This window comes from Hippoglossus stenolepis, chromosome 12, assembly GCF_022539355.2.
Source record: "Hippoglossus stenolepis isolate QCI-W04-F060 chromosome 12, HSTE1.2, whole genome shotgun sequence".
NCBI classification, from domain to species: Eukaryota; Metazoa; Chordata; class Actinopteri; order Pleuronectiformes; family Pleuronectidae; genus Hippoglossus; species Hippoglossus stenolepis.
In genome coordinates this window covers 12,490,877-12,516,545 of record NC_061494.1, presented here as the reverse complement: position 1 = coordinate 12,516,545, position 25,669 = coordinate 12,490,877, and the positions used below count along the sequence as shown (strand labels likewise).

General features: G+C 41.7%; 3 protein-coding genes across 3 annotated transcripts; 2 read left to right on the top strand and 1 right to left on the bottom strand.

Annotated features, from left to right (window-relative positions):
* The first annotated feature begins 304 nt into the window (after positions 1–304).
* Positions 305–9,094, top strand: adam8a (ADAM metallopeptidase domain 8a). Its single transcript, XM_035171878.2, has 25 exons — positions 305–389; positions 553–665; positions 779–852; positions 946–1,024; positions 1,667–1,743; positions 2,141–2,372; positions 3,153–3,230; positions 3,365–3,433; positions 4,082–4,251; positions 4,335–4,416; positions 4,538–4,680; positions 4,781–4,958; positions 5,051–5,140; positions 5,312–5,507; positions 5,601–5,682; positions 5,766–5,946; positions 6,030–6,116; positions 6,197–6,281; positions 6,613–6,724; positions 6,822–7,020; positions 7,362–7,409; positions 7,542–7,598; positions 7,692–7,742; positions 7,845–7,919; positions 8,211–9,094. The coding sequence occupies exons 1-25, from the start codon at positions 317–319 to the stop codon at positions 8,253–8,255; spliced, it is 2,676 nt and encodes an 891-aa protein (XP_035027769.1). The 5' UTR covers positions 305–316; the 3' UTR covers positions 8,256–9,094.
* Positions 9,095–9,143: 49 nt separating this feature from the next.
* Positions 9,144–13,964, top strand: spef1 (sperm flagellar 1). Its single transcript, XM_035171886.2, has 7 exons — positions 9,144–9,361; positions 9,520–9,631; positions 10,943–11,090; positions 11,290–11,338; positions 12,429–12,504; positions 12,603–12,708; positions 13,197–13,964. Exons 1-7 carry the CDS (start codon positions 9,253–9,255, stop codon positions 13,308–13,310), a joined length of 714 nt encoding a protein of 237 aa, XP_035027777.2. The 5' UTR covers positions 9,144–9,252; the 3' UTR covers positions 13,311–13,964.
* Positions 13,965–17,443: 3,479 nt separating this feature from the next.
* Positions 17,444–24,774, bottom strand: erlin1 (ER lipid raft associated 1). Its single transcript, XM_035171885.2, has 12 exons — positions 24,607–24,774; positions 23,210–23,338; positions 22,879–22,960; positions 22,217–22,263; positions 22,072–22,133; positions 21,848–21,973; positions 21,626–21,699; positions 21,276–21,334; positions 21,032–21,123; positions 20,774–20,863; positions 20,571–20,650; positions 17,444–19,840 (listed from the first exon to the last, which is right to left on the bottom strand). The coding sequence occupies exons 2-12, from the start codon at positions 23,320–23,322 to the stop codon at positions 19,670–19,672; spliced, it is 996 nt and encodes a 331-aa protein (XP_035027776.1). The 5' UTR covers positions 23,323–23,338; positions 24,607–24,774; the 3' UTR covers positions 17,444–19,669.
* Positions 24,775–25,669: the final 895 nt, after the last annotated feature.

Here is a 25,669-nt window from a genome sequence, read left to right as displayed (position 1 = left end):
TGGTGATTGGGTCATATAGATTAGAAACAATTGACCATCAGAAAGTCATGTGTGGAAAGAAAAACGAGTCCCAGTTGTGTTTCAAAAAATAAAAGGATTAACCTTGTATCAACCAGTGGGAATTATAACTTTTTTACTTTGTGCAACATTTACTATTCTGTATTTTTTACATTGACGTTGAAGTTTTCACAGTGACTCATATGGTTTGCCAGGATATTACACAGCAGAGAGAGAGAGAGAGAGAGAGAGAGAGAGAGAGAGAGAGAGGAGGAGAGCTGAGGAGTCTCAGCATTTACCTCGGACTGCAAAGCACACAATGACACAGTCGGTCGGACACAGCAACATGCTTCATACTGGATATCTGTTGGGAATTCTCCTCTCCTCATGGGGTACGACTCTTTCTATCTTTCTTTTTTTCTTTTTTTCTTTTTTTCTTTTTTTCTTTTTGTCTTTCTTTCTTTCCTTCTTTCCTTCCTTCTTTCTTTCTTTCTTTCCTTCTCTCTTTCTTTCTCTCTTCTTTCTTTCTTTACTGAAATATCACTTTACTTGCAGGAGTAATAGCGAGCGGTGTAAGGACAACTCTACCTCATGTGATGAAGTACCAAACTGTGACACCTCAGAGGCTGAAGGATCCATCTCTCATCAGTGATGCTGATACACATCAGGTAACACACACAGACACACACACACTCTACTGTACACTGTATTTAAACGTCACATTGTGTTTAATCTCACTGAAGATGCACTAAAGTCTCTCCTGCTGTGTGTGTGAGTGTAGACTTACCCTGATGAACTCCGGTACTCTTTGACAATCGCAGGGCAGAACTACACTCTGCATCTGGAAAGGAACATGTAAGATCTGATTACTGTGCTGCTAGACACATACTGCTCTAACTTCATTGATCTGTCAATGATATAATAATAAAAAAAATCGGTTCTTTCCAGGGATCTTATCGGGAAAGACTTTTCTGTGACACACTATTCTGATCAGGGTGCCCAAGTCACAACTTTTCCAGATCTTGGGGTATGTACCTTTGAGCTCTTTCATCACGATCAAACAAACAATAACATTATCAACCTGCGTTATAATGGACTATAAAAACTTTGATTATACAATTTCTTAACTGTACGTATACATGATAATCCTAAACCTGGTAATTAGACATTTATTTTCCCTTTCCTTGCTGAAATGGCAGAATACATTTAGTGACGTGGACGATCCAGAGATGTGAAATCAGACTGTCATACAGCATCAAATGATTATCCTACTACACAGAGCACACATGCTTTATTACATTAAGTACAGGATATCCTGTCACACGCAAACCCAGGCCCAGTGGGTTTTTGCTGCAGCCGAGATATCGTCATGTTACATTTTATGTAAGACATGAAAGTCCCTTCCTTAGACGTCATGACACATTTTAAAGCGTAGGTAGTTTCTCAACAACAAAGTTCCTCATTATGAGATGCGGTCATTCTTGATTTTTACCTGGAAGACGAATTGACATATAAGGTAATTTCCTCTGACCATGACACAAACACACAGTTAAATACACCCTCCGATCACATTTCAACACTGTGCTCGAGATATTTGTCAGACGAAGAAAAAAAAAAAGGCGAGAGAGTTGTGAAATGGCTCCTTCTGTAATGAGGTCTGTTTGTCCAGGCTCACTGCTACTACCACGGACACATCGTGGGGGTGGAGGACTCGTCTGCCAGCGTGGGACTCTGCTCTGGAATGAAGTGAGTGATGCTGCATGTAGATTTATTCCTCTAATTACAAAAGGTTATTGTTTCTCAAAATTGAGCAACAAATTGAATTAGACCCATGAGGATTTGGGATTGTAAGTCTCCTGCTGCGACTCATGACCTGCCGTAACCAATCCGAAGAGACGATCAGTCCCGCAGCATCCATTGGCTCCTTCATGCAGACCATTAAGACTGAAAACATGTAACCCAATCAGACTTCTCTAATTAAAGCCGCCTTCTGCTGTCTATCGAAAAGACATGCTAGTGTCAAAAGGTGTGGAAAGTAAAAACAAAGGCAACCACATGATTAGTTTAACTGTTTGAGAAGTACATATGGAAAGGAAAAGGATTGTGTGTTTGTCCACTCTGAAACTCCTGTGTGGCTCTGCAGGGGGTTTGTGGTTCTCCAGGACCAGATGTACCTGATCGAGCCTCTGGCTGGTCCTGAGGCCGGACAGCGAGACGACAGAAACAGCTCCGAAACTTACAGCAACGAGGGTCTTCATGCTGTTTACAACTACAAACACCTGAGGAGGAAGAGGAGCTCCTGTTCCCATGGAAACACGACCACTTACTATGATCACGGAGCTCGTCCGTCTGGACTGTTCCAGCTCGGCAGTCTGGTAAAGACACAGACACACAACACAGACACATGTATACACCAGGGTTTGAAACCTACACATTATACGACTGTTGATATCCAATACTTTCTGTGTTCTTCGATGATATAATTACTTTATTTTTAGAGCACTTTTCAAAATCTAAGTTACTAAGTGCTTTCGAAGGGCAGCAAAATAAAACAGACAGGTCATAATTTAAGGAATCACAAATATTAGAAGACAAACAAATTTTCACGTCCTGATATTCCTGTATCTGCATCTAATTTACAGCTAAAACAAACAAACAAACTCTACTGGGGATATTTTTGAATTCTAACAACATGAGAACTGAAAGAAAATCCACTTTCCATTAGTTTTCATTTCAGTCAAACAAACGAAGATAAAAAGAAAGGAAATGAAAACATGGGAACACAATAAAGACCAGACATCAAGGAAACAAGGAAGAGAGACATAATACATTGGTTTGAATATTTTGCAAAGTATTATTGGAAAAGTTAGCTTCAAAATGCAAATATCATTTTCATATTTTATTAATGCCATATTTGCATGCATCAAAATGATTCTGTGCGATTACCATCGTATTTGTTGTAGCTACAGTACATTGTGAGTAACACCAAACTCAATACATTCGATTACTGGGCTGTATTAATCATCATCAAACAATAATCTGGGTCTAACTAAACACACAAACACACACACACACACACACACACACACACACACACACACACACACACACACACACACTAATGTTTAATAGTGTTAATGTCTTGTGTTATTCAGAAAGTCGGAGCCCAGACCAAAGACCGTGCAGTGAAACCCAGAACAGTGGAGCTGGTTCTTGTGGCCGACCACACTGAGGTTGGATTTCTGTCTGTCACTGCACATTTAATCACAATTATCTGTAATTCACTTTTCCTTCAAGATGTGGAATGATTGTGTTTTATATTGCTTAAAGTTCCTTAAGTTAAAAAAAATGATCTCTCTTTTTTTAGTATAAGAAGTTTGACAGTAAGAAGACAGTGGAGACCAGGATGCTTGAAATAGCAAACCATGTGGACAAGGTATGTTTGTTTCTCTCTTCGTCTGTCTAAAACGATTCAACACTGTTTTGTTTGAACAGCAAAAAAAAAAAGAAAACCTCTGATGTTGGGAGAAAATGATCCAGGACTATAAAATAAGACCACACTTAAGTTCAAATGAGTATAAAAGCTTAATTTTATGTAATTCCACATAATTTATCCTCTGGACTTAATAGAGCATTCCGCCTATTTTTACCAGTCATGTCGTTTATTTGCCTTGGAAGCTGACAGGACTCATTTTCCCCCACAAAGCAGAAACAACCACGTGTCACATCAGACTTCACTTCTCACTGTGGATTTAAATCATTGCAGAACGCTGGCCTGAGACTACCCGGTCTTTACTGACTGGATGTCGACCAATAACAGGGAATGAAAAGTTCCCTCGCTGTAAAAATCTAACTTTAACTGTGAATCTTCACACCCAAGCTGAACATTTTCACACATATCACACAATCCTCTTTGCGTACTCTGAAGGAGAAGGGCCGACGTGAATGAAGGCGCCAGACCCAAATGTGTCTCCCCGTGTGACAGCATCAGTCGCTCAGTGATTTACAGCTTCGTCTGTTTCCAAAATACTGATATCAGCCATTTACCTGATGATTCATTCGCTTTTTATCATGCTGTGCTTAGCTGTATCGCCCTGTGGGTGTCCGCGTCATGCTGGTCGGCGTGGATCTCTGGTCGTACAAAGATCAGATAGAGGTCAACACCAACCCCGAGGTAACCCTCGGTCGATTCCTCGAGTGGCGTCAGAGGAGCTTGCTGCCGAGGACCACGCATGACAACGCACAGTTCATCACGTAAGACGCAGCAGATTTTAACTCCCCTCTAAAAGAACCTGTCGGAGCTGAGGTCTAATAACATTTAACTCTTCTTCATTCAGAGGTGTGGATTTTGATGGGTCCACTGTCGGCTTGGCAAACACCAACGCAATGTGCACGTCTAAATCTGGAGCTGTCAATGAGGTGAATCTCATTTTTCTATAGAAAGCAGAAGGAAATGAAAGGGAATCATGTGATGTTAATGTTCATTCTCTATATGTTTGTTATGTCTTTGTGACTCCACTTTTTTCTGCTCTACACACAGGACCATAACACCAACCCAATAGGAGTGGCTTCTACTATTGCACATGAGATGGGTCACAATCTGGGCTTGTCCCATGACACTGAAAACTGTGTCTGTGGCTCCTCAGTAACAAAAAGAGACTGCATCATGTCTGAGAGCGTTGGGTAAGCTCAGTTTCTCACCTGCACTTAAACCCCCTCACATTTACCTCTTCTTCTATTCTTCTAATATTGACCTCCTCTTCTCTTCTCCTTCTTCCTCCAGACTTGTGTATCCGAAGCTGTTCAGCAGCTGCAGTCAGCAGCAGCTCAGCCGGTTCTTGGAGGAGGTGAACCCGGCCTGTCTGCTGGACACTCCGTCCACCAATCGCATCCACGGAGGGCCGGTGTGCGGGAACGCCTTCCTGGAGCCTGGAGAGGAGTGCGACTGTGGCACCGTGCAGGTCTGTATGTGCATGTTGCGCTCAGACAGGCTGCATGCATAAAATCACAGAATTAAAGCACTGAATCATATTTTCCTCTGTCTGCCTCATAGGAATGCAAGAATGCCTGCTGCAATGCCACTACCTGCAAACTTAACGCGGGAGCCCAGTGTGCAGAGGGAGAGTGCTGCCACAACTGCCAAGTAAGTCACACTCACTGTGTCCTCTCTAGACCAGGGAAGTCACGCTGATACTAAATGTGTAACCATATAGCGAGACACTGTCTGACTGTGCCATCTGGCCGTGTGTGTGTGTGAGTGTACGTAATTCAGTAAGTCGGTACATCACCATCTGTGTTTCTCTCTGCTCCACAGCTGAAACCAACCGGCAGTGTCTGCCGACCAAAGGCAGGTGTCTGTGACCTGGCAGAGTACTGCACCGGCTTCGCTGCCTCCTGTCCGACTGACGCCTACACCCAAAACGGCCTGTCCTGCAACCGTGGGAAAGGATACTGCTACAATGGGCAGTGTCCTTCACAGCAGGAGCACTGCAAGAGACTGTGGGGTCCAGGTAAAATGACAGTTTGGTTTAGATCTGCTTTGATTCTGATACATCAGGACTCGTACATCTGCAGCTGTTTTATCTTCTTATGTTTCTGTTCAGACGCTGAAGTGGCTGCAAATGCTTGTTTCTACCTTCATGGAAACTGCAGAAAAACACTGTTTAGCCAGAGATGTTCCAGCAGGTAGGAAACCAAATGTTAAATAGCTCATATTCACATATTGTTGGGCTTTGTTTTATTATCGGTTTGTGTTTTTTTTGTTACAGAGATCAATCCTGTGGGACACTGTTCTGCAGAGGAGGGTGGGAGTTTCCTGTGACATCCAGGAAATCCTTTTACAAAGTTGGAAGTGGAGACATATGCAACGAAGCGACTATAAACCCTGAAGATAACTACCCTGCAGATCTGGGCATGGTACCGACGGGCACCAAGTGTGGCAACAACATGGTGAGAAAACTGCCCCTAAGAAAAACCTCCATGGACTACAGAGTGGTGAACAGTGTCCTCAAGGCGTCTTTTCTGTCTTTCAGGTGTGCTACAACCAGCGGTGTCAGGACGTCACACACGTAAAGGCGTACGGGACAAACGACTGCTCGGCCAAATGCAACAACCACGGGGTAAAAAGAATGTTTTAACCTCACAACACTTTGGAGCACTGCAGATTTGTGACAGCATAACCGAGTGTGATCTCTGACAGGTCTGTAACCACGAGAGAAAGTGTCACTGCGACCCCGGCTGGGCCCCACCTTTCTGCGACGTGCAGCAGTCGGAGCTGCCTGAAGGTACGAGCTTCACGTCATGCTCGATAGTCGCTTGACTTGTCCCATTTGCATCGCCATGCTTCACACATGACCGTTTGTGTCCCCTCCTCTAATGCTGCGTTTTTCACCAAGATTTATTACGTCTCATGGACTCTCACACAATTGAGCTCTGTGCTGATAAACACAAACAGACGAGCAGGGATCTCGGGAATTCCCCCCGCTAAGTCTGTGGAAATGCAGTAATGATGTTACAGTGAATTTTGTTCCTCGAGCAAGTGACGGATGCTCGTGAGCAATAGATAGAATATCGTGCTAATCATTACGTGTGGTGTTTGTGTTTTTGTGTGTGCAGAGACAGGCATGTTGATGTTTTTTGTGTTGCTGGTGGTTGGAGCACTTCTGCTGGTGGTCCTGGTCATTGGGATTTTGATGTGCTGCATCAGAAAAAGACGACCGGCAAAGAGGTAAAGTGATTCCCACTGCGCATAAGTGAAGCTGTAGAGACTGAACTCTTAATCTTTTCCATATTTAATTTCAGCCACTGTGTTTGTTATTCTGCAGATGGCTCCAGTCGACCTCAGGACAGTCAAACCCGGTGTTTCGATCGAGCAGCACACGCGACAGCCCCCGTCTCGGGAAGACACTGATCAGCCAGCCCACGTTTGTGGAGTCTTCGGCCACTCAGCCCTGCAAACCTCTGTTCTCTGCCAATGCCCGACCGCACACTGGAGCATTGAAGCCCAGCAGAGCAGCTCCAGAGGTGAGTTTACAATCTGACCCAACGGCTTCAGCACCAGAGTGGAGATACTCTGACACCGATATTGTGTGTGTGAGTTAGACACTACACTTCCATTTGTGGCAGCTGCAGTTGGCATCTGTATCTGTGTCATCGTGGTGAGAAGTTTTGTTTGCCTCAGAAAGTTTCCCATAGCCACACATGGATGACCAATAAGCTCCAGAGGTGCTACTCTACAGTTCTAAATTATAAAGGGACTGTTTTTGTAATTAAACTGCAAAAACTGCTAAGGCTTGTGGTTAAGAAACTTCAGAGTCATGTTTTTTTTAGTTTGGTTTAGTCATCTCTCTTTTTGCCACTTACAGCCACCCAAGACATTTCCAGCTGTGCCCCAGCCCTCAAAGATTCAACAGGTAATGTCATCTACTGATCTTATTATAATGAATTATTATTTAAATGTCAACATATTTACAGTATTTGTATTACTGCAGTCCATATTGTTTGGGTGTCAGCTGTAAATGAAGTAGATAAATCTTTATCTTCAGGTTGTGAGGCCGTCCATGCAGCCACCGTCTGCTTCAAGCAAGCCGAACTATACTGAGGTAAAACTGGTACAGAATTAATCTCTTTTCCTCTTCCAGGACACAGATAGTTTGTTTTCTTAAACTATGTATTAACTGTCTTTTTTCGATCAGGTTAAGCCACAACCTCCATCCAGACCTCTGCCGCCACTTGCAACAAAATCGGTACTTCACAACATTACAAGTCACTTAAACCACACTTGTCATATATTTGCATTCATACACTTTTCACTGCTCATTTAAAACATGAAAATCTGGTTTCCTAAGATCACCAAGCCAAAGCCTCCGATGCCTCCGGTGAAGCCAAAGCCGTCCGCCCTACCGCTGCCTCACACTCAGCTGGTACGTATGCAGACTCGCCGCAACTTCCCCCCCAAATCCTCTGCATCCAAACATTCTCAGTGTTATTCGAAGTATTCACGTTTCTGGAGACGTCTGTGGTTTTGGGCATCGTCCCAACATAGCAATGTAATGAGCCAGCAGTGGCTCACTGTTAGTAAGCACATAAAGGTCTAACAGACAGCTAAAACACAGATGTGTTGAAATAATAGCTTACACATAAGATGGGATTTGGAGGAAGAAAATTGCAGTTGTGCTGAGAGAGACTCATCAACAGTGTGTTTGTTTTTGTAGCTCGCAGGGAGAGCTGCTCTGATGCCCCCCAGCAGGCCCAGATGACACATAACCCAGCACGTGGTAAACACTGGGATCCTCTGACAGAGCCCTGCAGTTATTGTTCCACCTAGTCGGACCCAGAAGATCCTCTCAGGAGACGCTCGTCTGTTTGACAATGGAAACAAGATCCCCCGAAGGATCAGCAATGTTAAGTGACAGAGCTTTTTCCCTCAGTTGCGGTCTCCCCTGAGGATTACAGCTGCCCCGTCTGTGTCTGGCTTGTGTTGGCCTTCCGCTCGTCGATGGAAACCGGAAGATGCGGTTGACAAGCTTCTGTGCTTTAAAAATGACAAATGGCTACGCTGCCATGATGATTTTTAAACAAATCTTAAGGGAAAATACTCACTCTGCCTTGATCCTGGTACATGTGAACTCTTAATGAGGCAATTTGTTTTAATCTAATTTCTCTGATTTACTGTTATGTGTCCTTTGGTACTGATTTTCTAAGAAATAACGTTAAGGGATTTTGAAACGTGGCACCAACATGGGCACTTTATGGATGTACCACATCTCTTTTTGTACTAACACATGTGTGCTTGACTCCGTTGGACTAAATTATTACCTGTAGCTGTTTTGCTTGGTGCTTTGATCTGATGCGTATTGATTGTAATTCTTCAAGGGATTTTGTATATTTGTATTTTCTATGCAGCAGACATGATTCACTCATGGATGCCGATGACTGCTCTTTTACACACACTGAGGATTTCTGCCTTGATTTATTTTTATTTTTCTCCCCCTGCAAACTTTGAACTGAAAACATGTTTGGGTGTTTCTATTTATTAAAAATGTATGATGACTTTGATGTCTTTGAAGTTGATAATAAAGGTGAATCTCCAAAGTCAGTCTGTTGTTTCTGTCGTTACTGTCAAGTCGCCATTGTCTGCGTTGCCATGGTACCTCAGCGGTCGCCCCGCACGCCTCTAACAACCTGCGGAGCTAACCAGGTAGCTCGGCGACAAACAGTTCGCATCTTTACAAACAGGCAGGAAAACTGAGAAAAATGAGTCGCGAACTGAACGAAGAGGAGCTGCTGGACTTATACGCGTGGATAGACAGAATACCGCTGGCCCGACCGAAGAGACACATCACACGAGACTTCAGCGACGGAGGTAAAGAGGTCGCTTAGCTAGCAGCTCGCATTAATGGGTCACGATCCATCTCCAGCTGCTCGACAAAAGTTCCTCTTGTTTCTGCATTAACTTGTGACCTGCCTCTCCTCCTCCTCCTCCTCTTCCTCCTCCTCCTCCTCTCTCCTCCTCTTCTGCAGTGATGGCTGCTGAGATTGTGAAATATTTCTTCCCAAAGCTTGTTGACCTTCACAACTATATTCCTGCAAACTCCACACCACAGAAGCTCAGTAACTGGAGCCTCCTCAACAGGCAAGAAACGTCTTCTTTGTCTCTCCAAACTGCCTGTGGTGGTTGTGAATAGGAATAATCATAAACTTAATTTATACAGCACTTTTCTATAATCAGGTTTAAAAAGTAAAACTTTACAAAACTACAAACTAACAAATCTAGTGAAGATATTTTTTATAAAAATGCACTTTTAAAAGAGGACACTGAGGTAGTCTGTCTGATCAACAAAGTGAGGGATAGTTTCACAGCGGTGGAGCTCGAACAGTGAACGCTCTGCCTCCCACCTGCCCTGTCTGGGTTCTGAGAGAAACTGCAGATCAAGGATTCTGAGCAGGGCTTTAAGGGAAGAGGTTTGCTAAGTGAGGCAGTGCAAGGCCATTCAGTGATAAGTAATACCATTTTAAAACAACTCTGAAAACCATAGGGTGACCAGTGCATTGAGGCGAGAACGGGGGTGATGTGGTCATATTTTGTGTTTTGCACAAGTTGGAGGCTGTACAGAGTCAGGCTAATGGATGACGAATCAGTAAAACATGCCTGAGATTATATCCCACAGGCCTAAATACTCTGTGAATGGAGACGTTATAATAGCAGAGCATTGCTGTGCATTAAAGAAAGCCAAATATAGTATGTACAAGTACATTATAGAGTGTTAACCAATCTCTGTGTACCACTTCTATAGGGGGATGATTTGACAAAGCGTTGGGAAGTGATTATAAATGAATGTCAAACCACACAGACACTAGTGTGTCAGAGCCCAACCGTCCCCCAATGAAAAGCACTATTAAATTAATTAAGTCTGGATTTTTATTTGGATCTGCACCAAATTTCCAACACTCATCATCACACTTATCAGTCCTTTTAAATATGCCAGATTTTTTTCCCATCAAGATCAATGTATTCTTCTCTGGGAAATTGGTGAAAATGTAAAAAAAAAAGCCTTATCTTACAATGTTTAAAAAAGTGATTAAAGAAAAAAAAACAGGATCCGTCCCCTGATCTGTATTGTACCAAAAGTCAACAGTTTTTATTGGGCCCATGTCTCATCCTTCCACCAAGATCCATGGAAATCTGTTGAGCACTTTTTGTATAATCCTGTTGACCATCAAACGATTGGAGCGGGGTGAAACCATAACCTCCTTGATATTTTTGGGGTAAAAAGTGAAACTGTACCCTCCACTGATGTGGGACCTCCCTGTAAACATGTCGTCCCCTACGGTGTTTATCATCACTCTTCATCATCAGTTAAATCGCATTCGATCTCTTGTTCCCATTGGAGCCTTTTAAATCACGACCATCTGTGTTTTATTTATTTTGTTCTTCTGTGGACAGGAAGGTGTTTTCCAAGCTGAACTTTCATTTGCCTGAAGACACAGTGAATAGGATTGCACTGAGCACTGCGGGAGTGATAGAGCCTGTGCTGAGCGCCCTGAGGGAGAAGATAGACAAGAAACTGGAGCAGACTGCAGACAACATACTGGTGTGTACTGTGTTTATGCACATTTCCCTCAGAGACATACATACTATGAGTTACTTTTTGTTTGTTTGTCTGAATGCTAATTACAAAATATGAATTACTGTGGTCCTCCTCCTTCCAGGTGAGTCACAAAGCATCCCTCAGTGTATGTGAGCAAAGTGTTATAACCACATTTTAAACTAACTGTCTCTTTTGAAATCAGGATTTCGAATATTTTGACCCCAGGAAACACCACGAGAGACCTCCTGCAGGTAGAGTGGCTATTGTGCTTTTACACCAAACATTTGTTTTTTTATCCAAATCCACAAATCAGTATCTTAAAAGAATTAACTGACATCCGGGGTCATGTATGGCACCAGACATGTACATCACATACATACAGCGATAAATATTTAATTAATAATTACAAAACTGAAGTACGTCAATAAAATGAACTGAATTGATTGAAAATCGCTGAAAAAAATATGATGACTGTGTTTTGACCTTGCGCATGATATATCCATTTGTGGAGCGTATTAGCTGACACAGACAGTCTGTTATCCTGATTGAAGCTGCAGACTCCGAATTTTGCCTTTATTTTTAGCACAGGGAGGGAAGTGGGTTTAAATTTAGACAGTTTAAAACAGTGCCGTATCTGCTGGTCATCTGACAAACACAAAATCAGCATATTCAAGAAACACTGACGTGATTTCTTTTTGTGTCACAGAAGTAATATTCTTCCATGATGCTCTCTGCTTCCCGTCTTCTCCTGCCTGTCCTGATATGTCCGAGGCCGGTGCCCTGCCAACCACTCTCAGTAAATGATAATGATGTCCCAGAGATAGCCGTGACCACACACAGACACAAACATACCTTTAACAACATCAGAGAGGGCTGATTAGAGAATGCCACGACCTTTAGGGAGTGAATCTGTGACGGGCACCTCTTCCGTTTCCCACACCTAATCCGTCCCTGAAACAACCCTGTAGAGCTGACCCCAGGCCAGCGCCTCCTCCCTCCTGCTCTTTCCTCTTCCGCTCAATCCACCTCATCCACTATCAGCTGCACAGCTCAGGTCCTCATATCAGCTTCATCGCCAGATGGCCTTTATCGCTGGCCCGAGCTCAGCGCTGCTCAACCGAAAGGCCTTACTTTTCTCTTTCTGAGTCTTATCTTTTCACATTCCCGGGCCTCCACTTTTCTTGTGGTCATCATCACATATCTGCCTCCTACCCTCCTCCCTTCAGCCTAGTTGTGTCCATAAGACTCATTGGACGACTCCCTGCAGGTTTCCAGTGACTGATGAGTTTTCAGTCATATTATAGTCTGAGAAATGATACACTCTGGTTTTGCTGGGTTTAGAAATTCGTCAGACTGAAGCGGCTCAGCTGAGAGGAGAGGAGATGAAAAAAGATGATAAGAGAAGACCAAGAAACGGGTATGACAACATTTTGCTTTTAATTTGAATTAAATTAACCTATAGCTGTGTTTATGTTCAATAGTAATGATATGTATTACTTTTCTTTTCTTTTTTAGTAACCCGCAGCACACAGCACAGTTTGACACAGACATGGACCCAAGATTCAGAATAATCCTGCAGGAAAAAGAGCAAACTGTCATTGCTTTGCAGGAGACTGTGGAGGTAGGAGTACACACGTACACACACACACACACAACACACACACACACACACACACACACACACACACACACACACAAATTGCAGGAATCGTACTGCTGACTAGTCAAACAGCTGCAAACAAAATCATTTCCTCTTTCTGATGTTGAGTGGGGGAACAGTTTTGTCACAGAGATGTGAGTGAGTGAGTGTGTGTGTGTGTGTGTGTGTGTGTGTGTGTGTGTGTGTGCGTGTGTGTGTGTGTGTGTGTGTGTGTGCGCAATATGTGCCATACACTGTGTCATCAGTGGTCAATGAGTCAGCTTCTGCTCAGCGGATATAACATTCCTTTTTATTTTTCCATCTGTGGCCACATCTGCACGTTCAGGAAAAAGCAAATAATGACACCACTTTGCAACACCTCAAGTTTACATCAGTGAAATAGGTCAGTTTTAGAAACCTGCTCTGGCTTGACCACATCCTATTGCATGTGTGTGTGTGTGTGTTTGTAGATCTTGCAGATGAAAATGAGCAGGTTGGAGCATCTGGTTCACTTGAAGGACATGCGTATTGAAGAGCTAACCCGGCATCTGGAGACGTACAAAGGCAAAGGCAATCCACGCTGACGAATCCACACACACACATAGAATTTGTAATAATAACTTGGAGACATAATCCTCTAACACAAACTCTTCTATTGTTAATGGTAAACGAGTAAATGAAGGTAAACGATTATAGTCCTATTGTAACTGACCGCTAACTTGTTAGTTTATGCAGTTTGTTTGTGATGATATATTATTTGTGTTGGGTTTATTTTGTTATTCTTATTCTCCTATGTATGTATTTTGTTATTTAAATTAGTAATTTGTTGTCCTTTTAATTTGGCGACTCACCCCTCGTAATTGCCTGTAGCTTCAGCGGAGGGGACAGATATTATCGCTGGAGAAATCACTTGCTCCAGGATAATTAGAGACTTCCTGTTTGAGCTTGATAAAACACCTGCTGCACATCGGCGTTTCAACGGTTAACCATCTCTCATGTTTTAAAAGCTTTGTTTAATGTTTATTCATGTATATAATATCCATGCTATAGGAATTGTGGTTATTGGCCTTGATGTTTAGATATTTTTAATAGTTGTATTTAATTTTTATTAAATGATTATCATGTACTTCATGTTAGTATTGAATATGAATTTACATTTTGTATATGTCCTCCTAGTTTCATGGTGTTTCTACGGTGCCATGGTTGAATTGTGTCATTAAAGAGCCGTGAAGCATCAGTGTGGGACTCTCTGCATCTTGCTTTGCCAGCCAGGGGCTGTTACACCTATTATTTAAACGTGTTGAAATGCATCGGATTAGTGTTTTCTAAGTAAACGTTGTAACAATTTAACAGTTTTATAACTGTTTTTAATAACTGTTTTTTCTACAATAGAAGTATTTCCGTAGACCTGCAAATGTAGCTGAGTCCCTGTGTTAAACAGGTTTGTTGTTCAGGGGAATGTTGTTCGGCTGTAAATGTTTTATTATCCTGTTTATGAAGCATCTTAATAAGTCGTTACCTCTGTGTGAGCAGCGTGCAGAATGTGTTTTTCACGGTGTATCGCAACGTATCTACAGTCTTCTTTGAGTTCTGTGCCTTCACACAGCCTATGACGTCTGACTGCCAAGCGCTCAATAAATCAACGAACCACTGCGGCTTTCCAAACTGTCTTTTTAAATACGAGCAGAGCGTTTCAAAGAAGCAGAGCAGAGATATGACGCTGAAGACTAACTGACTAAATAACATTCAAAGTTGGGTTTATACGCCGACTCTTACTCCCTTCAGAGTCTAAAATTACTTCAGTCGTTTTCTACAAAGCTCTTGTTCCTGTTGAAGTGTGAAGACTGTTTAGAGATGAAAAAATTAAGTAATTAATGATTTTATTTTCCACTGTTATAAGCATTGGCTTTCAGCTGAGAGATAACAAAAGATAGACAAACACAGATCACAGTCTTTGTCGGTTGTGCCGGTCGGGCCAGTTACTCTGTATTTTCACATTAAGGCCCTGGGAGTGTGTGTCGGTCAGTGTGTGTCGGTCAGTGTTTGTCAGTCCCCGAGTTGTCTTCTGATCTTGCCCCCTCTGTTAGTGTAGAACAACAGGAGACAGGCAACCTGCGGGGCTGCATCAGGAGCAGCTGATCTCCTGCTGCTGCTGTGACCGGTATATCGATCACCCTCATATGACCGAAACAATCACTATGATCAGGCTCGAAGCAATTTATCTAACAGATAACAAACAAGTTTTTTGTCATCAGTTCTTTAACATCTATCATCTTTATTTTGGCATAGACCTCAATGATGAGACGTATTTGTTGCTAAACTATTTTTTGTATCTGTTTTTCGATGAGAATCTTACGACAGATAAGAAGCCATTACGTGGCAAATGCATGTGACTACTTCGCCGTTTCTAAATGTCTCCGTTCTTGTCCGTCCATACTACAACGCAGCCCCGGAGTTTTCAAACTAAAATAGTGGCCACTAGCTTCCAGATGTCTCAGTTGAAGGTGCTTAAAAACTCTTGGGTAGCATGAACGGCAACCATTGCTACAGTAATGTGTTTTAAAACCAAACCATAGGAGTGTTGATGTAGCCTTAAGGTAACCCTGATTACATCATCATGTCTGAATAACAACAATGTCCAGAATATTCAGGTGAGGGGCAGCACCTGGGCAGAGCATGCAGGAGGCAGGACATGACGTATAAATTCTACTGCGTTTTTGTTTACAGCACATCAACACCGGCATTAGCCCTTTTTCGCTAAAAGCTCAGGAATCTCATTTGTCCTTTCTTTATTTCTTCGTGTGTGGCACCTCTCTTTGATCCTGAGATGTTTCTATTGTTTTTATTTCACTTTCCTGTCCGATGCGTTCTATATCAACATGCTCACTTGCTCGCTGTGAATTTTCCTGCTGTATTCTCACATGGGCTCACCCAGACATTTTACCAAGGGCTTGACAAGGAAAAGTTCCACTCAGATCAACTGACTCAGACTTTTTGCGATCTCCCATACAGCCCCTTTGGAAAATTTCAGGAAAATGTCCAGAGTACAGTTCATGTCGGAAAGCAGCTTAAAGCCGGGTCGTCAGCATTTCCTTCATTTTTTTTGCCACTTGAAAACTCTGGGGTAGCGTGGATGGCAGACGTAAATATGATATGTGCAGTGATGCTTTTGAAAAAACTAAACTGTAGTTGTGTGGATTTAGCCTCAGGGTAACCCTAATGACATCATCAGGGTTAATTGCCCTGAAGAAAGCCCCATTCAGATTCCTCAGAAGAATTCATGTTATTACAGGCTGAGCAGTTACTCATGATGAGTGAACTGACCTGTATTTGTAAAGTTGAGGGTTTGGATTGATAATAGGTGATCACCACCGAAACGTCGAGGTCAGGCAGATCTGTGAGAAACAGCAGCAGTGAAGCTTTTTGTACAAGAGAATCACACTCTCACACAGAGAATAGGAATGTGAGAGAAAACTGAGCAGCTATTGATGCTGGCGCGGTCTGCTGCTGATGAATCATATTCAGAATAATGGAGTTGCTCGGGGACTGGATTTGCTGTAGTGCACTCAAGAGATGAGCGACCACACCCTTGAATCTCTGGTGAGGCACAAATCCGGGCAAGAGTCAGGATCTGGTGATTCAGGGACAAAAAGGAAGGAAAGAGAAACGCTGGCTCAACCAGACCTGACCTTAACCTGACTTCCTGAGGCGGGAGGGTGGGGGTTTAAACTCGCTGATTTTGTAACCCAGACACGAAATCAGACCTCCCGGTTAAATAAGCACCACTAGACATCCACAAAAACTCTCCAGTTATATAAACAATATGAGGACATACTCAAAAACCTGCTTTATGATCACAATTTTTCTCACAAATACTGAAATGTAGGAAAAGTTGGATCCGGGGTCTGACTCAAACTAAACAGCCTCCCTCAGAGAGCAAAGACTAATGGTTTGTGCTGTGAAGTAGAGACCTCCACAAAGACTGAGAGTTTACAAAAGGAAGCTATCCCTCATCTGGTCATTCAGGAAGCAGTGGTCACATGCTTGCTCACACTTCCTGGAAAGCCTCTAGTGAACAGCTGACTGGCCTCGCTGAGGGCCGGACTTGAGGGTTTAGAGTCAGGGATGGGGGGGCGATTGTACAAACTTAAGACAAACTCATACGTACGAAATGTTTACAACTCGTGAAGTGGGTTAGGTACCGTGTGACAGACTGTGTATATGTTTAATTCAGCGTTCACTGAGTCATCGTCATGCTGCCAGAACCACAGCCAGTGAAATAAATAACCAGCCAACACATGACCATGGTATGGTTTCTCGTAAAAAAAAGTTGAGAGAATTACAAACAAAAAAAAAAGGTAATTCAGTATGGGTTTATATGAGATTCTGAGTTTGTAAAGTGATGATCAGAAATCATTTGAAATCACCAATAAACCTGTGAAAGCCATCAACTTAAGAATTGTTTGTACATGTGTCACTTTTACAAACTCTTCCCCTCAAGCCATTTTTTCGTGGCCTTACATTTGTCTAAATGTTGTTTTTCATGCTATTTACCCATCTTTTGATCTGTAACTTTTCTTCCTTTGTCTTTCAATCACCACAAAAATCTGCTCTAGAGCAGCTGAATCAGAGCATTCAATATTGACATGGTGTTAGATCTCCTCCTGTCTGCTTCCATGAGTACTACACCAGGTTTACACAGAGAGACACAGGGGGAGAAGAGAGATACCAAAATAGGTTTTATTGTAGAACATTGTCAAAACTTGAAAACATTTTGTCATAGAAACCTTTTTAAAACAAAGAGACAATGTTTAAATTTCACAGATTGTACAAAATATTGACAAAAAAAAAAAAGGAAAATCATATTTTAAGAGAAATTCATACCCTTCCGTTATTTGAACCCGCCACCGAAGCAAATGCAGTGTGCAGCCTTTAACTTCCAAACCGGACCTAAACGTCGCAACATCCTCCGAACACTAATAGTGTCTACAGCTGGTTGAGTCTTAGGGTTAGGGTGGAGCCTCTTGGTTAATAATCATCACTGACTCCTCCAGTCTGGGGTAAACCATTGTTATTTAAGGCTTGAATTCTGAATAGTGTAAGTATTTCCATGTTTCTGATCCACAGAGCTGAAGAACATCCAAAAACTGATAAATACAATAAAAACTAGCACCAATTTGCATCTGGTTTAAGTCCAAGCAATATCAACATTCACCGTAATACAACAACGCTTGTGTTTGTGTCTCACTGAGTGTAATACTATTAGAATTAGGAGTTGCATGTTGCTTGTGTCACAATTAAAATAATTTTAATTCATTATTAAGCAAAGATTGGAAAATTTTGTTATACATCAAATCTTGAGTTACACAAAAATGTAAACAGTGGCAGGGGGCTTTTTTTTGTGTTATTTCAATGTCACACACACCTTCTGAAAACAGATGGTGTAGCAAAACGGTGACATGCAATAAAACTGTCACGTTAAATAATTGCAGGAGACAGATTTTAAATTTAGTTTAAGGGTTTTTATGACAAAAAAAAAAAATCATAGCATTACACTACATTTAAGCTCTTTTTCTTTTTGTGTTTTACAAAACTGTCTTTTTGCAGGGATTAAGCTTCAAGCAGCCGTTTTATTCAAATAAAAGTCCAGTTTCCTGAGAATGTGCATTGAGCCACCTCACATTAATCTGTAAATAACCTGTAAGAACTGAGTTAGCAGACAAACGCAGGCACTACCAATCATGTAAATAAAGCCCCACAAATTTCCCACATGCATGCCCCCAATAGTCAAAACCAGACGGAGGAAAGAAAGATTTACAGACTTCTTGACAAGGAAGACAAATCACGACTTCTTCCAGTGTTAACGTCTCTTTAGAATTCAACTCCTCCATTCATGCGCGCCCATATTAATTAGCTTTGAACCATCGGTCATCTTGAAATAATTTTTATCAAAGAAAATCTGATTTCAGCAGCTTAAGAGCCTTTTTTTCTCAGTTGGCTTCACAGTAAATGTCTTAGCACAGCTTCTCTGTAGCGGCTGCGCTCTCAACTATAAACTCATACAAGGCAACCAATCTGACATCACTGTTTACGAACACATGCTTACCGCCCTGCCACTTTAAAGACTTGAGTATCAATAGAACAACATCTACTTTCTACTTAATGCAGGCTCAAGTGAAGAATTAACAAAGTCAGGCCACTTGGTTATAGAACAACATCATAAAACTAATTCTGTGCGATATACACAAATTTAGTTGAGCTTCATGTAGTGAACGCTGCTGTATCCACCACTTTATTAATGCTTGTACTCCTGTATTAACCCTTCACCACCATATTCAAGTCATCCACATGGGGTGTGATTAAAACAGCCCTCACACTGACCCATGTTGAGAGACTAGTGATTTAGTGCAAGAGATGATCGAATCCCCTGTCAGATTCCAGTTAAGCTAAATTAGAAATTAATTTGAATAAAATAAATCATGTTCATTAGCATCACAAATCACTCTTCTTGCATACAAACAAATAAACAAACAAAATGAATGCAGATCCAAAAGCAAAGTTCAGCACTGCACTGATTGCAAGCATATGTAAATTAGGGCGACTTGCCGTCGCCTTCCCAGTCATAAGCATTAATTATGCTTTCAATTTTTAACTATGGCATCGTTCTCATTCCTAAAACGCATCTTTTCTAAAAGAGCGGGAGCTGAAGAAAATACTTTCCCTTTTTAACTTGCCTTTTCTGCCTCTGCCTTCTGCTCGTCTGTCACCTCATATTTCCCCCCCACTTTCTTTGCCATTTGGACTTAAGACTGAAGTGTGTAGTTCACCAAACTAGATGCAAAGCTATCCCACCCGTCAACTTCAGTTCAGTGCTCTCCATCCCACAGACAAGACAAAGTCCTCATCAGGTTCGCCTGTCCTGTGCAGAAGCAGGGCTGTGGAGTCACTGCCCTTCTGCTCTCTTGTCTGCTTCAGCATTGAAGTGCCCGGACTTAGGTGAACTGTTGGCTCCTTCTACAAACATGTTCGGGATGTCCTGGCCAAAGTAGATCTTACTGTTAGCTGCTATGGCTTGGAACTTCATCAGCTCCAGGTACTCCGGGGTTAACTTCATCTGTAAAGATTTGAGAGAAACAAAAGAGCACGTGAGGATCAGGGCTGTTGGAGCAAATTTTGGGAGGCAAAAAAACAATTCAAATATCTTAAAAATTATTATCATCTGAATGCTGCAATTACAATTTAAATGTGTATTTTCATTCATTTTATAAATGTGTTGGCTCAGCAGCCAAGACTCGGTCAATCTGCATGTGAAAACATAACACCCTGGCCGTGTTGGGTGCATGGGCAGCGCGTCGCGGCTACATCGCTGATCTGATGTGGCTTGCACAAGTGTTGTCCACACAGAGAGCATGCTTACTGTGGCACTGCTGCTGCCAACCCTGTCTTTCTAGATTGAGTTTAACAGGGTGGTTTTGTTTACCGTTGTTTCGAGATAGAGATAAAGACACACGAGAGAGAGAGAAAGAAAGCGCTCACTCCAACTCTTGTGAAAGGTGTTCTGCTGCTGTTATGATGTAAAAATGATTCTCAACTGATCATTTCCAGACTATTTTCTGTGAACCGCTTGCAGAGAAAATAGACAAGATCCCGAAGCTCTAGAGGCGCTGTATACACGGTACATAGTAAAAGCTAAATTTCATTAAAAGTTTCATAAACTACTTCAAATATTAACAATTCTAAGGAATGACATTTGAATGGGATTTGGGAGAAACATTGACAACCCTGCTGCAGATTAAATGTTATTTTATTTGTGTGTGTGAAAATGTCAACACCATTGTTTTTACCATGTTTGCTTCAGCGAACTTGGCAGCAGTGTAATACTCGGCGTCAGCTTTGCCCTTCTCCCTGGCCAGGAAGGCAGCATCTGAGACAGAGAGAGTGTGTTGAATGAGACAGACACATGACAAACCAGCTCACCAGAGGACAGCGCATAAACAAATACACAAAAACCATGTCACAGAAGGAAACTGATATCACTCAGGCTGACCCTCTATTTCAGAGATCCTCTTCTCCGTCTCTTTCTCCATTATTTTCTGCTGGAAGTGGATCTCTGCTACTAGAGCCACTTTCTGAGCCTCTGTGGAAGAGAGAAACCAGTGAGCTTTCACAGCTTTTCACAGAAGGTAGAGTTCAATAGTGAGGTTATACAGACGAGTGCCTGAAAAAAGGAAACTCATAAAATTGAAACCATGGGTCATGCAAATGAAAAATATCAAGCTGAATTAGAGCAAGACACCATATTTACCAATAATTGCCTTCTTCCTTTCAGTCTCTGCTTCCTTTTCCACCACCTTCTGAGTCTGAGCTGTTACCATCAGACGAGTCTTTTCTGCTTCCCTGCACACACACACACACACCAAAAATATACAAATAAATTCTTGCATATATTTTCCTTTCTGTGTGGTCTCAATTGAACTAAGTGGGTGGGTAACTGGGAATTTGAAACGTGCACCAAGACCGTGCCAGTGAGCAAAGATTAACACACTCACATGAGTTCAAAGTTCCTCCTGATCGACTCAGGGATCTTTGGCTTGGTAACCCGGACTGCCTTCATCAGGGTGTTGAAACAGTGCAGAGGAGAAGAGAGAGAAACAAGATTGGCCTTTGCTCACAATCTAAAAGCCACATTATTGACAACTGCTTCTCAGGCTTGGTAAGAGTTTTGTTTAGTCGGAATGCAGTATCCTTATAGTCAACGTTGACCACAGCATGCAGTAGTATGATTGAAAAGTAGACCTTAGATTCGGTAAGGTCCACACTGAAGCTACAACAGTTTACAGTATTTAAACAGTATTTGAATCCTGTTTGATACATTGAGTAAGATATAGTGTTTAAATACCTGTATTGTGAGTCCAGGTGCCATCGCATTGAGATCTTTTTGCAAAGCAGTCTTCAGATTTTCATCTATAATGTCTGCAAGACAAAACAACAGCAGCGGCTGTTTGAATACACAACATCCTGTGCATCACATTTCAGGAATTTCAGTAATAAGCATGCAGCACAACTTGTTTTCTTTATAATGTATTTCAATGAAACAATGCTTTGTCGATAGTTCACTCACCAAACAGCTCTATGTAGACCTCCTGTAGTGTGTGCACGCTGCAGAACTGGTTGAGTTCATGGTGAATCTTGTTGAAAATTAGAGTTTTGTCATAATCGGCCGTGTAGTTCCTCACAGTGTCCACCACTGCACAAACATGAACACAAGTAACACTTAGCAGTTAGCGGGAGCTAATGAATCAACCAGATGAGGAACTTTTGCAATGAGGGAAGAACATTATGTACCTGCTGCAGGGATCAGCATGTTAACTACTTCTATTCTGTCGAAATAGATCATCACACCACCACTGTGAAGAAAGAAAAGTATCTGTTAGTTACATCGTCCACCTGAAAAGACTGGTCTTTATTTTGTTGTTAAGCTCAGTCTTACCTGGTTCCACAAGGCACATTCTTGATCTCATCAGTTTGCAGAGTAGTCTGAAAGAAAGAATTTGCAATTATTCTCCGACTACAAATATCCACACATGAACAAGTATCTGCTATGTGTTCGTATAAGTATGTACGTCAAGATAAAGATGAAAATGTTTCAGTTGGGGAGTCTGTGATACAAACATCATGAACTTCATATTTACAGAATACAGAAGGTTCTCTATTGATTTTGGACATAGTAGTTTGACCAAATAATCTGCCGTTTACTTAATTCCTTAAATTACCCGATCTCCATGACAACTGAGCCCTGACCTTGACATAGAGTTGAAAGTTCAGGAAATGTTAGATGGACGGGCCTTTTAGATTATTATATTAAACTTTACTGTTTATGTTCAATATATACACACAAAAAGGTCTTGTCTATAACAAAATGCATCCTCCACATTTATGGAATATTGCTTTTGGTATGGGCAAAAACACGGTGTGCAATAAGACCACCGCAGCAGCGGCATCGCAGCCACGGTTGTGTGCCAAATGTGTGCATGTGGTAGCTGACTTATTTATAGAAAATCCCCTTCTGATTTCCATGTCCCGCTCAGTATGGTTGACTCCAAGATTAGCTCTGCTCACAGATCAAGTTTTAGTCCTGAAAGGTGAGTTTACCTGCACTGATCTGTAGGTGGTAATGAAAGGCAGCATGATGTGATATCCAGGACCGTTGGGGGAAGTCAACAACGCCCCGCCCCTGAAACAAATAGAAACAAATTATTTGGTCTGACTTCTCAATACTGAATTGTCTGATGCTTTATTTAAAGAAGGTGGAAAAAGGAAATGGACAGGATGGTGTAACAGTAATTTAACAGGGTGTGGTTATGTTTCTAAATAATAACACGTTACTACAATACAGGAAGTTCCGAATACAAATAACAATCTGCCATTCACATTCACATATGGGTTGTTTCTGTCTCTATCACAGGTTTCAGTGTTGCGATACCTGTAGTACACAGCGAGGTGTCCTTCCTCTATCTTGTGAATGGAGGAGTGCAGCAGGATGGCCATCAATCCTGTTATTGCTGCAAACACGGCCCCTACATGTGGCATTGTCATCCTCACTAGCGCTCACCTGTAAGCAGAGAAAGAAGCATAAACATCCTGTATTTACACAACATAATGTTATCAGGGCAGAGAACACACAGCCAGCTAACAGCTTATTGCATGCACATAGCTTTAACTAATTCAGGCTATTGCAAGAGCCGTGTGATTAAAACTTGTGTGAGGTAGGATTAACGCTCAGCATTGAAACCATATAGAACCATGCTGAGTACAAGTCGTAATAGAAACTTTAGAGAAAGCTTGTTTTTAAAAGTGTTTTAAAAGCATGTACACTGAACACTGTTTGACTAACTTTTTAAAGGAATGTACGTGCCGGCACATATCTTAACCAAAACGTGCGTCAAAGAGGTAGACATGACTTGTTTTGCTTCACACACCAATTATATAAGTAAGGGAGGTCTGTAAAAACCCAGTTTAATCTTTTACAGAATATCAGTAGACTTATTAAGAGAAATGATCAAGATAAAAATGTTCATATGAATTGATCATTATTACAACAAATGTCAGATTATTAGTTGTTTAATTGATTATAAGTTTAAAGACAGATTTTTTGCTCCTGAGTGAAGGTTGTGTTTTTAAACTACATTTTAAAAAGGACAGACACAATGATAAACAACAAAACATTTTACAACTCTAAAGTAGATCAGTTAAGTGTCACTGTGTTTACACAATACTTGAGCTATTATATTATATTGCAATCATTATTCATCATTGCTTAGCCCAAATACATTATATACGAGAAAATAAAGTTATTAAACTGAGGTGTACAGGTGTACTCAGGTCAAAAGCATAAAATGAACGCATCTTTCACATTAGTAAGCCAAAACATTAAAAGTGCGTCAGTAGCGAGTTCGTCATTTAACCATGACGCAACTGTGTTGACATAGTTAATAACAAGTGTGAAGAGCAGAGTCACTCATTTTTAATCAGCTCCCATTAGAAAAGGCACTTCCCACTCAGCCTGACCATTAAACAGCTAACGCTAACAGTGCTAGCTCACAGGTTGACTTGTGAGGAGACAACCAGCGATTCATTCCCTCATTTAGCAACACAAACAGCATGTTTAGCACCACGGCCACAACGTGACATCGTCAACAAAGCCTCGTTATGACTGCATTTAAAAATAAAGCCTCGCACACCGCTCGCTCTTAGGGTGACGCTAACCTAGCTAGCCTGTCAGCTAGCGCCCTAGATCGGGTGGGTCCGTTTCTCTTAGCGTCATGCTACGGTTAGCTCGCTAACTCGCCTGCTGGCGTACGTGCAGGCGGATTGACTCACCTCACGCTGCGCTGGAAAACAATAATCGATATGTGATCTATGGAATAAAGAGTCCGGTTTCGGATCAACGGAACGGAATGACCACAGTGATCGAACAGCCTCCCTCTCCGGTCCTATCATTCACCTCCCCCGCCTCCAACAGGTCCCACTCTCGTTTTACTATTACATGATGCTGCCTTCAAGGCCGCTGGGAAATATTACCACTATTATTCATTCCAAACATTTAGCTTTGGAAAAAAATCCAAGTCATTAATTTACTTGATTTAATTCCGGCATCACATGCATCCGCCCTCTGTTGTTTGAATGTGTATAAAGAGAGTGCAGTGGTATTATATAAACTGTATATATATGTAGTATATGTAGAGTGTAATGTCATGTAAATATCAAACGTGGTTAAGATAAGATGATAATATACAAGTGGAAATAAAAGTATTAAGTGTGTTGTAAATGAAATAAAAATATAAAGTGTATACAGAGTAATGTAGAAGCAGTGCCTGATATAAATAACGATAGAGATAAGATAAGAGAAATATATGAGAGTGGCAGTAAGTAGTAATATTAAGAGTAAATAAAAAAATAAAAAACTGTGGATTAAATAGTGAAACTAATACTAATGAAAAGTGGTGGTAAGTAATAATGAGAACAGTAAAATTAAAAAAAATAAAATATGAACCTGTGGATTCACTGTATTCAACTAATACTAATACGCAAGCATGTTTATAATAACATTAAGTAATTTAACTCGTGAATTAACAATTGAAACCAATACATTAAAATGATCTATATATAAATCTAACGTATTTTTAAAAGTTATTCAAAAGGAAGGCAGACTGCCACGTGCAGCGCCTCACTTGGATGTGTCTGAAGCTTGGAGCTTGACTTCCCTACGTTTCTCCTACAAATGGGCCTTGAGCTTGTTTGGAGGTTCTAGCAGGGGAGCGCAGCTACTGGTATACCGATGGATGGTCGTCCGCCGGGGGGACCTCGTCCTCTTCCACCGAGCGCGGAGCTTCGGGAGGGACACACGTGGAGCGGTGAGGGAGGAAGGGGACACCCGCCTAGC

Excerpts from the sequence above, each read along its gene's own strand:
- spef1 (XM_035171886.2), top strand. The coding sequence starts at position 9,253 with ATGAGTCGCGAACTGAACGAAGAGGAGCTGCTGGACTTATACGCGTGG. Across the intron at positions 9,362-9,519 it reads ACGAGACTTCAGCGACGGAG|TGATGGCTGCTGAGATTGTG; the intron begins GTAAAGAGGTCG and ends CCTCTTCTGCAG. Across the intron at positions 12,709-13,196 it reads CTTTGCAGGAGACTGTGGAG|ATCTTGCAGATGAAAATGAG; the intron begins GTAGGAGTACAC and ends GTGTGTTTGTAG.
- adam8a (XM_035171878.2), top strand. The coding sequence starts at position 317 with ATGACACAGTCGGTCGGACACAGCAACATGCTTCATACTGGATATCTG. Across the intron at positions 5,508-5,600 it reads CAAGAGACTGTGGGGTCCAG|ACGCTGAAGTGGCTGCAAAT; the intron begins GTAAAATGACAG and ends GTTTCTGTTCAG. Across the intron at positions 5,683-5,765 it reads AGCCAGAGATGTTCCAGCAG|AGATCAATCCTGTGGGACAC; the intron begins GTAGGAAACCAA and ends TTTTTGTTACAG.
- erlin1 (XM_035171885.2), bottom strand. The coding sequence starts at position 23,322 with ATGACAATGCCACATGTAGGGGCCGTGTTTGCAGCAATAACAGGATTG. Across the intron at positions 21,700-21,847 it reads GGTCTACATAGAGCTGTTTG|ACATTATAGATGAAAATCTG; the intron begins GTGAGTGAACTA and ends TTTGTCTTGCAG. Across the intron at positions 19,841-20,570 it reads AGTTCGCTGAAGCAAACATG|ATGAAGTTAACCCCGGAGTA; the intron begins GTAAAAACAATG and ends AAATCTTTACAG.